Raw genomic sequence first — 11926 nt, forward strand, 5'->3', positions numbered from 1 at the left:
TGTTGGAAAAAGGTGATTTTCGTGACATTTCCTTTATTGAAATTTTCCTCTCAAGTGAGTTATCATGTATTTTAAATTCTTGAATCTAAAACTACATCTCCATTTCATGATTATTAGAATGTGTAAAATTTGTCATTTTTTAGAATTAACTATAGGAGATACCATGGGGATATTTCGTTTTCCCACCACATGTGGTAGCTTTAAGGTTACCATGATTTATCAATCAAACAACTATAATACATTTATGCATCATGATAAAAGTTCTCTACAATAGCTTTTGTGTCTCTTAGTTATTTTAGGTGAATTCTTACAAACTAACATAGAAAATGTATTTTCAAACACATGTTATCCTTTACTCATTTTAACGAGTCAAATCCAACTTTTACGATGAATTGATATTACCTATCTCTCTTTCAAGTTTTATTTTCATTCACTTTAATCTTGAATCCAATGCCCAAGCTTGCTTTATGTGGACTATGGAGCTTTTAAGTCAATTTAACAAGTTTTGGTTCATTTTTTTCTTTTCTCCAAAACCAAGGACCTACAATTTTTCTTACATATTTATTATCATAATTATTTTAGTATGATAAATAAAATACAAATAATTATGTTATTTTACTATTAAATTTAAAACACAATGAAAAGATAATTAGTGCTATTATTTATACTCTATATTCATCCTTGGTGTTTATACATGTCTATGTATAAATATATATTGGTTTTTAGGTATATTTGGTTTTGTATTTTTATTGTCAACAAAACTATAAGTAGGTTGCCGAAAGCCATACAGGCTAATCCTACCCAAGGCTGATTTGTAAGGATCAACATTTTTTTTTCATATTTAAGTTTAACTATTAACAAGATTTCTATTGCTATGATGAGCATTAGAGTTAGAATTATAAGGGTGGTATTAGGAGGCAATCAAGGAAACTTAGGAGGGAATTCAATGGGTGAGATATTTTCTCTGTGAAGGAGTCATGAACCATGTTTTTCTTACGTGGGTCAAAATTCGTTAACGTGGTAGATCAACTTATTCAACCCATTTGATTATATAGATCGTGTTACATACTTTTCCATCATATAAAAAGCTCGATTGAAATGTCAATTTGCCTTTTATTATTTTATATTATACTTTGGTGAATTATTTATATTGTTTATTTTTTATTATATTGGTTCTTTTTCCATCTCTTCCTCTCATGTATTCCAGACAAACTCACAAGATTAGCTTGCTTATAGGAGTTGTGCACCTACAATAAGTTTTTGACTTGTTCAGTATTTAATCTTATTCATGCTTAATTTAAATTTTAGTGTGATTAAAAGATTGTTTTCATTGAAGAATGTAATTGTGTAAGTAATATGTTGTTCTATCAAATAATGTTCATATAAGAATTGAGGAGTTTAATAAGAATGCATGTTAGTTCATTAATCACATTGTATATACCATTTGTTGTAGTCAGTTTGCATTGATGGAAATCCTCGAAGGTAGAAAGAGGATGTATAAAAGATTGGATGCTAATAAACATCTGACAGATGAATTTAGAGAAGAAGTATATGAGTTCCTTCAATATGTTATTGATCAAGAAAAGTTTGTAGAACAAGGTGAAATGTTAAGAGGTCCTTGTGTTAAATGTAAGTGTAAAGTTTTTAAGTATGTGGATCATGTTGGATTGGATCTTTACCAAGAGGGATTCATGCCTAATTATATTTGATGGACAAATCATGGTGAAGATTTGCCACAATTCTCCCAAGTGGATATTGGGAGTTCAACTTATCGAACTTGTGAGCAAAGGGAAGAATTAGGTCCTTTCCATCAAACAATCATGGATCATGCTGGACCCTCAAAGTACATGGAAGAAAACCTTGATCCTGAAACCCAAAATTTCTTTGACTTGTTGATGTGCAAACATCCTTGTGGGAAGGATGTTAGAATCACTCAAATGTTGAACACATAAGAGTAATAAGAGAAAATATACCTGTGTATTGTGTAAAATGGAACAAATATTTCCACGAAGCTTCTTTGATTCCATGGAACATCTTCCAATTCATCTATCTTATGAGGCAAAAGTTACTGGTCTAGTCCAATATCGTTGAATGTATCCATTTGAGAGGTATACAATTACTAATCACTTTTACATTCTTTGTTGTTTATTTCTTCAATATTTTAAATGATGCATGACTATATTATTTATTAGGTTCTTACACTTCCCAAAAAAGAAAGTGAATAATAAAGCTAGGGTGGAGGGCTCTATTTGTGAAGCTTACTTGGTGGAGGAAACATCAACATTTGCCTCATTTTATTATCCTAATCATGTTGAAATAAGCAATGGTCAATCGGAGTCATATTTCTATGGAGTATTGTCTAATATTATTCAAGTGGAGTTTATTGGCTTGCCAATCATGAATTTAATTCCCTTTCAATGTAAATGGTTTGATAATACTACTAATATAGTAACCAAAGCATATAATAAGTATCTAATCGTCCAAGTAAAGAAATCACATAGATATAATAAAACATATGATCCATTTATATTTGTAAAACAAGTAGAACAAGTTTATGACACCAAATATCCCAAGGGACACCGTGGTTGGTTGGGAGTAATTAAGACAATAGCTCGCAGCAGAATTATTGATAATACAGTAAGGCAAATTGAGCATGAGACTCCATACCAAGATAATGAGCTTCTATAACTTCAAGTAATGCTACATGTTGATTCATACTTCATTCATGATTCTCTTACTGATGTTGATTAGAGGTGGCAATACGAGTTGGGCTAGCTCACACTACATTTTTAACACGGGCTAAAAATTCTAGCCCGCCCCGCATAAATACAGGCCTACGGGCTAGCCTGGCTATTTTTTTTAAATAAGATTCTTATGATAAAGCTTTCAATGTTCAACAAATTGGGAAACTTTAACAAGTTCACAAAATTAAGCAAAGACTTTGGGAAGTTGGATGATAAATTGATAATTCAACATTTTCATCAAATTCATATTTGTACTTTGATATATACGATGTATTATTCAAATTTTAGCACATTCAAAAATACATAATACTTGTGTTTTCCAGTCATATAAGAATTTGGAACGTTTATGCAGAAGTCCAGAAGGAAAGTAACTGATATTCACAAGTGCAAGTTTTTTTTTAAATGGGCTAGTGGGCCAGCCCGTGCGGGCTACGGGCTTTTATGGGCCAACAGGCTTAATATTGCCACCCCTAATGTTGATGGTGGGAGCAAAGAAAAAGCTATAAATTTACTAAATCAAACAAACTTAGATGAAGAATATGAGGGGGAATACATTTCAAGTGAGAGTGAGGATGACATTGATAGTGATTTTGATGACATAGATACCTCTTTGGTAACTGATGTATTAAAATTGATTGTATATCTCGTATTAATAATTATTTACATTAATATGATTGTGATTTTTAATAATTGCAGTGAATTAGATGCAAGATAACTGACACATTTATTTGTAGAAAACACAATCATGTTTGAGTCTTTTTATCATACTTAGTTCATTTTTTATTGAAAATTAATCGTTCTAATTTCATACCTCTATCGAATGTTATATATGAAATAATTTTCACTTGTAGACGACACCAATGGGTAGAGGTGGTGAATTCAAAGCTAAGGATAAGACATTTAAGGAAAAGATGACACAATTGATGCAAGATAATGAGCAATATGAGGAATGTATATGCTGACAAGAAGAGCATATGAAACTTGTTTTATACATCTAGTTGAAAAATCTTATGGCATGCCTTTTGATCCTCCTAGCAATGGAGATGATGCAGTAGATCGTTCTAGTTATGGTAGTCCACATGAGCATTATTTAGGTTTAATTTTATGTCGACTTTAATCTTGCATATGTATTTAGAACTAATTCTATTTTTGGTTACATTATATATTGTAGTCAGTGGCGGAACTTGGACAAAATATTTAGGGGTGCCAAATTAGATTTGTTATATATAATTTTTAGTTAGAAAAAAAAAAGTTTTTCATTTTTTCTCTTCATTTCCTCTTCTTAAAACAAAGCACACATAATAGTAGAATTCAAAAAAATATGACTATTATTCGCTATTATATCATGATACCAAACCATGAATATCATTTTAGATAAGCTCTTCGTACCTCATGAATTTAATTGAGTGGGTATTGTCAAAATTGACGATACTTTCCCTGGATTACGTTCTAATAAATTTTTAAATTCATTATATATAAGTCTATGAACTTTAGAGATTTGTTTTTCTTTGTGTTGAATTCTTGGTTCTCATGAAAAGTTAAACGTATATGCACTTTTTTCATCTTTATCACAAACCTTCTTCTTTAAAAAAATAATCAATTTTTTTACTCTTTATCATAATCTTTCTAATATAAATTTATCACATATCACCTATTTAGAAAAAGATAAAATTTATATTCACAAATCACAATTACCACAATGCAAAACATAACAATACTCATACCACTTTAATTAAATAAGTATAAATTCAAAACTTAAAAAAAAATTACCATAGTAAGCGGAAAACACAAAATCCCTAAATTTCATAATTAAGGGTTATAATAATTTGAGAAAAAATATAATTAGGGTTCATACCAATTTCATAAAAGAATCCCTAAAATCATAATTAGGTTTATACTAATTTGGGATAAACTTAATTTGAAGAAACATACTAAAAGAATCATAAATCTAACATACATAGATCATAATAAGATACTAACATTGTGAGAGATCATGTGAATGTATACTTCAATCTCAATCTATGTGTTTCCTAACTTTTGTTTTCCAATCTATCTCTTTGTATTTATTTCTCCTCATACACTTTCATGATAATCTCTTTTATAAATCAATATCTCCATTAAATTTTTTATTTTATCTTTTATTATAATTTCCATAATATAAACTTAATATAAATAATATATAAATATAATTTTAAAAAATATATATATGTATATATATATATATATATATTATATAATAAATTCCAAAAAAAAAAATTGGGGGAGCCATGGCTCCCCTATGTCATTCAATAGTTCCGCCACTGATTGTAGTTTATTATTATTTAGTATAATTAAATATGCAACATTTATAAGCAGGTAAAAAATTAAATATAAGTAGATTGATTTAGTCACTTGTTCAATCACGGATCTAGCCACCAATTTACACATCGATTTAGCCTCTGATTTAGTCATCAATTTCGCCACCAATACCATTTTAATTAAATAAAAAAGCATATTTATTTGTGACCTAATTAGCGACCAAAAACTATTTCATTAAATTAAAATACATCCCTATTAGCGACCGAATTAGTGATCGAAAGTTTAATTGCTAAATTGGTTTCAAAATATTTTAAAGTCACCAAATTTATAATGACTAATTAACAACTGTAATTTTGATGGTTGTTTAACCACTAATTTTTAAATCAGAAGCTAACTATTATGCGACTAAAGTTTTAGTCATTATTTATATTCGGTGTGACTAGGACGTTAGTCACATTTAGCTAATGATTTCGTCAATTACTAAAAATGTTTTTTTTTTTTCTAACAGGGTTCGTCCATATGTGATATACAACTGATGGTTTCACTTGTTACTTTCCCTGGTAGCTTTATGTTGGATAGTTTTGCGCAACGGTGAATGCTACATTTCAAGGACTTCAATGAAATGTTCATACATATAACAATAAACAACTTTCTAAGGACAAGTATCATCACTAATAATTTCACCAAGTAGAACCACTAATATATCTATTATATATAGGACCACTCATCCAATAAATATTCTACATTCGTTTAGTTATCCTAAATTATGATATATAATACACTTAAATTTAATAAAATTATACATTTCCTAGTGATTGAAGAAATACTATGATTAGAAAGTAGGAGTGAGGGATCCAGCTTTTGTTATTATATATTTTTCTTCATCCTTTGTGGTAATTTTCAGGTTTATAAAGAAAGGAAACAAAACGTACATTTCCCTAATTTATTCCTGGAGGTCACAAAGTGAATACCGACTATGCAATACAAACTCATTTTACATGTAAGTCTCAATATGAAAGAAACTAGTTTGTTTTGATCTCATGCATGGACCAAGGCCATTTAATACCGTTACCAACTCTTCATGTCTACACCAAATTTCATAATACAATCCCACACATGTGGATTTTATCAGAACCAGAGTCAACATAACTTGGAATTTGATTTTTTTTTTTCTTTTCATTTTAGATAATTTTTTAATTACACTTACGTTGGATATACATGATGTAATAATAATTCAAATGAAATAATCCTTTTATTTCATAAATTTTTATAAATTGTGAAATATCTCAAGATAGAAAAAAAACACCCTCGTCATAACAAAGATGAAAAAGTATTTAACATGCAATAACACTAGAACAAGAAAATTTCTAAATAGTGACCAATTTAGTGATCAATAATTATTAGTAACTATAATAACCAATTTAGATATTAATTTACAAAACTAAAAATTATTGGTTACTAAAAATAGTCACTATTATGAATAAAATATTGTAATTGGTCACTAAACTTGTCTTTAAATTAGTTACTATAGTTTTGCTACCAAAGAAAATTGGTTACTAAAAATTAACTACTTAAGTTTTAGCTACCAAAATGATTTAGTTTAAAAATTGGTCTCTAATTAATTAGTCACCAATTTAATAACCAATTATAATTTTTTTATTTATTATAGTAACTGTTTAAGTAATCAATATTTTTTAATTTTGTAAATTGGTATCTAAATTAGTCATTATAGTGACTAACTACTTTTAGTTCACAAAATTGGTTTCTAATTGAGAATTTTCTTGTAGTATAAATTTTTTCTCGAAAATTAATTTTGATACTATCTTCTACTAAACATTAAAAATATATAATATTAATATTTTAAATTATTTTTAATGTATTTTAAATTTTCAAAATTAATATTGATGACTAAATTTTGGGAGCACATTAGAGGAAAAACACATAGAACCCGACATGAGAATCCAAAGTGATTTGAGATGGTATCTTATTTTTCTCTGTCTACCTCCCAAACTCGCAAATATTTCAAGCATTAAATATTTCTGTAAAAGACATATAATACTGATATATTCCCATTTTGTTTCATTTTGTATTGAATCATACGAAAAGAAAAAGTTTTACTTTGTAATATAGATCATAGAGAATCTATTTTGAAATTGAAGCAAGAAGAAAACTTTTGGGGATAAGTTGGGAATGGTGGCTTTATTGGACCAGCAATTTATTTGTGTCAGTGATGAAGTGGTGAAAAAGAAACACAGCACAGTTCATAGCTCCCCCACCAGCATGTGGCTTTATTGCACCATGCATTGGTCAACTAGGCTAAGCTGGATGACACACTATGAATTAATAGGTGTTGTTGGGCACCCAAATGTACTATGAACATAGAAAGTGACACACTGACATGTGGTGAGGGGCTTAATTTGAGGCATAAACTAACAAATAGTTAAGAATTATCATTACTTAAAATAGTTTCAAAAAATTATAACCGGTTTCTAAATTAATAATTAAAATATAGTTTATAGAATTAAATATATTTTTATTTCTTAATTTTAAGTGAAAATTGTAATTAATCTCTTTTCAAAATTTTGGACCAATTTAATCTTTCATCTTTCAAAATAAGTAGATTTAGTCATTTTTACCAAATTTTATTAAGATTATTTGACATTTTAAACGTATTTTACTAAGCTAAAATTGAAGCAAAATTGTGTCAAATGGTATAAACAACTCAAATGTTATCATGAAATGAATTTAAAACATCAAATAAACTTAACAAAATTTGATTAAAATGACTAAATTCACGTATTTTTAAAGATGAAGAACTAAATTGGTCAAAAATTTTGAAGATGAACTAATTCCAATTTTCAGTGAAAATTAAGGCATCAAAAACATATTTAACCCTAGTTTCTATTATGAATTGGTCTCTAAATTGGTTACTAACATTAACTATTAAAGTTTTGGCTACTCAAAGAATTGGTCTCTAAATTAATCTTTAATTATGAAATTAATTTCTAAATTAATCTCTAAGCATATTTTTGGATCGTAAAATTAGTCACTACTCCATCATTTTCTTATAGTGATATATGTGAAAGCAAATATGGTAATGAATTCTGCTCCAGAATCCAAGAAGAAGAAAAATGGCAAACACCAATTGAAAGATAGTGTAAGAGCATCTTGATACATGGTATAATAATTTCTTATAGCTACCTTTAGACTCAATAAGAGTCACTGGTGAAACCCTATTCACACTCTCTCTATCTCACTCAATTTAAAGCAGCAGTGAAGTAATGGTGAAACCCTATTCACACTCTCTCTATCTCACTCAATTTAAAGCAGCAGTGAAGTAATGGTGTGCACAGCTACTACAAGTCCAAATGATCCAATCATCACCTGCAACCACCAATAATAGAACAGACCCAAATCAGTGTAACCTACCAAAATATGATGAATAAGTGAATGCCACCGCTATAATATACTTTATAACTCTCATAATAATTAACTCATTATCATGTGTTTCCTTCAAAATAAAGTAACAAGCAAGTACACTATAACATAAACTATAATATAGTCCAGTTTCTATTGTCATGTTAGAAATCTCTACATTTTCAAATGCAGAAGGATCATCAGATAATCAATCTATTACAGAAATAAATGCTTTTATTATATATATATATATATATATATATATATATATTTATTACAGTTTCTTTTTGTTTTTTGTCTTACCACAAATTTTCCCAAGCCCACAAGACTATTTTGTTTTTATTCGAAAACGAAATTTCAAGCCGTAAGATTAGGAATCCAGTACGGGTTTAAGTCTCCCATCGGTTAAAAAATAGAAAATAAAATATTATATAAACATAAAGATTTATAAACTTATTTGTGTCAATGTTTTATCTCATTAAACTCAGGTTTTGTTAGTATTTGTTCTTCCGAATAAAACCTCCTCCGTAAATCTAACGGTAAGATACAAGAATGTTATAAAAAAAATGTGAAAGAGAAGGCACCTGTTGTTGATGGCTACAAGAGGTGGGAAGAGGGTGTAAAGTAGCAGAGTCAACTTCATCGGTGGGAAGAGGCACTGCAGGGTTACTGGTGATGAAGGGCACGCTGCCACTTTTATATGGTACCAATGGAGCTGTTGCCACACTTGATGAAGGTGAAGGAGCAGGTGAACCCTCATGCAGAGTATTAAAATGCCATGAAAACAAAGGAGATGGTGACATTGCTGAACCTTCAGGTGTGGCTGCTAAAACCGCTGAGGTCACCTCAATGGCTAGCTTCTCAGAAGCTTGGCATGCCATGAGAGACCCATCATTGAAGCTAAAGTAGAAGAAACCAGGTCGTGATGGATGCCACTGACAACATTAACATACATAATGGTCAAAATAACCTTTTTTTTTTTCTGCAAAATCAATGGTTTTGGAAGGATTTACAAAGCACCCAGATGAAAAGTTTTGAAGGGAGGAGGGTCTTACAGTGTAGGAGGCAGTGTTGGGATTGGAGAGAAGAGTGGCTTGTGTGAAATTGCAGAGATCAAAGGCATTCTGGTTCTTGAAAATGTAGATGTTGTAGTGTTGCTTGTGATTGAAAACTGAGACATGAAGCGATGTTAGTTGCTAGTGTTAAAAAATGCTCATAACAGAGATTCCATTGTTTTCTGAGGTGTTGAGTTAGTGGTAGTACTCACTGATGGAATCTCCGACGTGAACAGTGGGGTTCTTCCACTCTGAAGATCCATCAACTGTGATGGTGGTGCAATGAGAAGAGTGGAATAGTAAAGGTAGAAGTGTGAAGAAGAAAATGGAAACAGACATTTTCACTGATTTGCTTTGCTTTTGAAGGAAAATTTCGAAGAGTTTATGGAGACTTTGTGGCTTTTATGTTATATCTGGCCTATTTGAAAATCAAGGAACAAGAAAAGAAATGATATATGAAAATTGTTTGGGTGGTGAAACAGCGAAAGAGAGTTAGTGGGGAACCAAACTTTTAAATTTTCAGAAGAAAAAACTTGGTCTACACCAAACTCTATTCAAAACTTTAAAGCAGAAACTGATGTAAATTATATAAATATCTTTTTTTACTTTTATTTTATATATATATATATATATATATATATATATATATATATATATTATATGATATGTAGTGTACAACATAACATATGCATATATTTTAATTACTAAGTTTAACTATATTGATTGATAATTTGAATACTCTAGTGTGTGATTTAAAAAAAAAAAAATAGTCTCAAATAATTATTTATAATCAACATTTATAAAACAGAACAACTCTTTCACCCCATTTCTTGTATAATTTTACGGTCACCTTTGAGAGTCAAGGAGAAAAAACAAATTTCTCATTATCTTCTTTTTTTTTTTTTTTGTTTTGCTCTTTCCTTAATCTTTGAGATTTATTTATATTGGTTAAAATTGTTTGAATGTGCCCATTTTTAGTCTATGATACTGTGATGGTCATATGACAAATTTGGGTCCATAAATGAATTTTTTTCTTTAGATACGAAACATACTAGTTTAAAGAATACTCAGTAACGAAGTTTTGTACATTAGGTTATAAATAAAACATTTTTTCTGTTAAGTATTTACTATTAAAAGAGACATTTTAATCATCGATAAAATTGGTGGCTAAAGGGGTAAATCGGTAGTTAACACTCTTAATCATCACATTAGTCATTAAAAACAAATAGCAATCAATCACATAACCAATCAATTTTAAAATCATTGGCTAAATAGTCACTAATATTACCATCTTTAATTAATTATTAAAAATTTGATTGTTTTAAAGTATTGAGGATCAATTTAATTCAGTTACAACTGAGCTTTCTTGTTTAAGTGCACATTTTATATTTTTTCTAAATTTATGAAAGACGTTAACGATGGGAATATAAACAATCATATGCTAAATTATAAGACATTGTTGTCCTAATGATATATTATTTATGTTCAATTGAATGAAAAATATGATATGCGTCTGATCTCAACATTCATTTTTACTTATATTATAATATAATATAATATATTATTATTATTATTAATATTAATATTATTATTATTATTATTTATATGTCGTAGTACTGGTGTTAAGATCACACGTATACAGTTATTGAAACATATTAGGTTAGAAAAGTGGTATGTAGGGTGGTGAAAGCTTGTCTTAATGTACACAATTATCTATTATTAGAATTAGAATCACTTGGTTTCGCAATCCATTTCTCAACTAAAAGGGTTGTGATCGATTCACACATTATTCGTATGATAAGATGATCAACCAACGATATTCACACTAACATAAAATCACCATGATTTAAAAGACATGTTAATAACATGTTTTAACCTAATCATACCTAAAGTACCGTGATAACAATATAAATAAACTAGCTGATAAATCATTATCAAGTTTGTGTGATATATAAAAAAATTGTGTGACTATTCTATTTTAGTACATACCATCTCGTGCTTTTATTTGAAATTTAAGATCATCATAGGGTTGTTTGGCCGTAAACATGATCATGTGTGTGAGGTGATGAGATGCACTACTAGAGTACCACATAGTAATGATTACTTTTAGTAAATAAATAAATTATTTTAATATTTATTACTTCTCTCACCTTCATTACTCTTTTAAAGTCAAACTTTATAAATAAATATTATTAAATTCACATTTATCTAAAAAGTTGAAAGAAAGAACATAGTCCAAAAAAAAAATATAGAACAAGGACACATTGTCGACGCCGAATACATACTTGTCTGGGTTGAGGCGAAGGTTGTATTGGCGTAGTGCAGAGAAGACTGCTGATAGGTCCTCGGCATGTTGGTGATGACTTGGAGACTTGACAACCATGTCGTCAACATATACTTCGATACATTGTC

The 11926-nt window shown here is 29.1% G+C and overlaps 1 protein-coding gene and 2 pseudogenes across 1 annotated transcript; 2 read left to right on the forward strand and 1 right to left on the reverse strand.

The window, feature by feature from the left end:
- The first annotated feature begins 1466 nt into the window (after nucleotides 1-1466).
- LOC146887146 (uncharacterized) lies at nucleotides 1467-2077 on the forward strand (annotated as a pseudogene).
- Nucleotides 2078-2091: 14 nt separating this feature from the next.
- Nucleotides 2092-3706, forward strand: LOC146887147 (uncharacterized; annotated as a pseudogene).
- Nucleotides 3707-8123: 4417 nt separating this feature from the next.
- Nucleotides 8124-10027, reverse strand: LOC114180355 (uncharacterized). Its single transcript, XM_028066657.2, has 4 exons — nucleotides 9727-10027; nucleotides 9515-9630; nucleotides 9044-9394; nucleotides 8124-8426 (listed from the first exon to the last, which is right to left on the reverse strand). The coding sequence occupies exons 1-4, from the start codon at nucleotides 9851-9853 to the stop codon at nucleotides 8364-8366; spliced, it is 657 nt and encodes a 218-aa protein (XP_027922458.1). The 5' UTR covers nucleotides 9854-10027; the 3' UTR covers nucleotides 8124-8363.
- Nucleotides 10028-11926: the final 1899 nt, after the last annotated feature.

Source organism: Vigna unguiculata, chromosome 4 (assembly GCF_037176805.1).
Source record: "Vigna unguiculata cultivar grain cowpea cultivar isolate G323 ecotype 2 chromosome 4, ASM3717680v1, whole genome shotgun sequence".
NCBI lineage: Eukaryota > Viridiplantae > Streptophyta > Magnoliopsida > Fabales > Fabaceae > Vigna > Vigna unguiculata.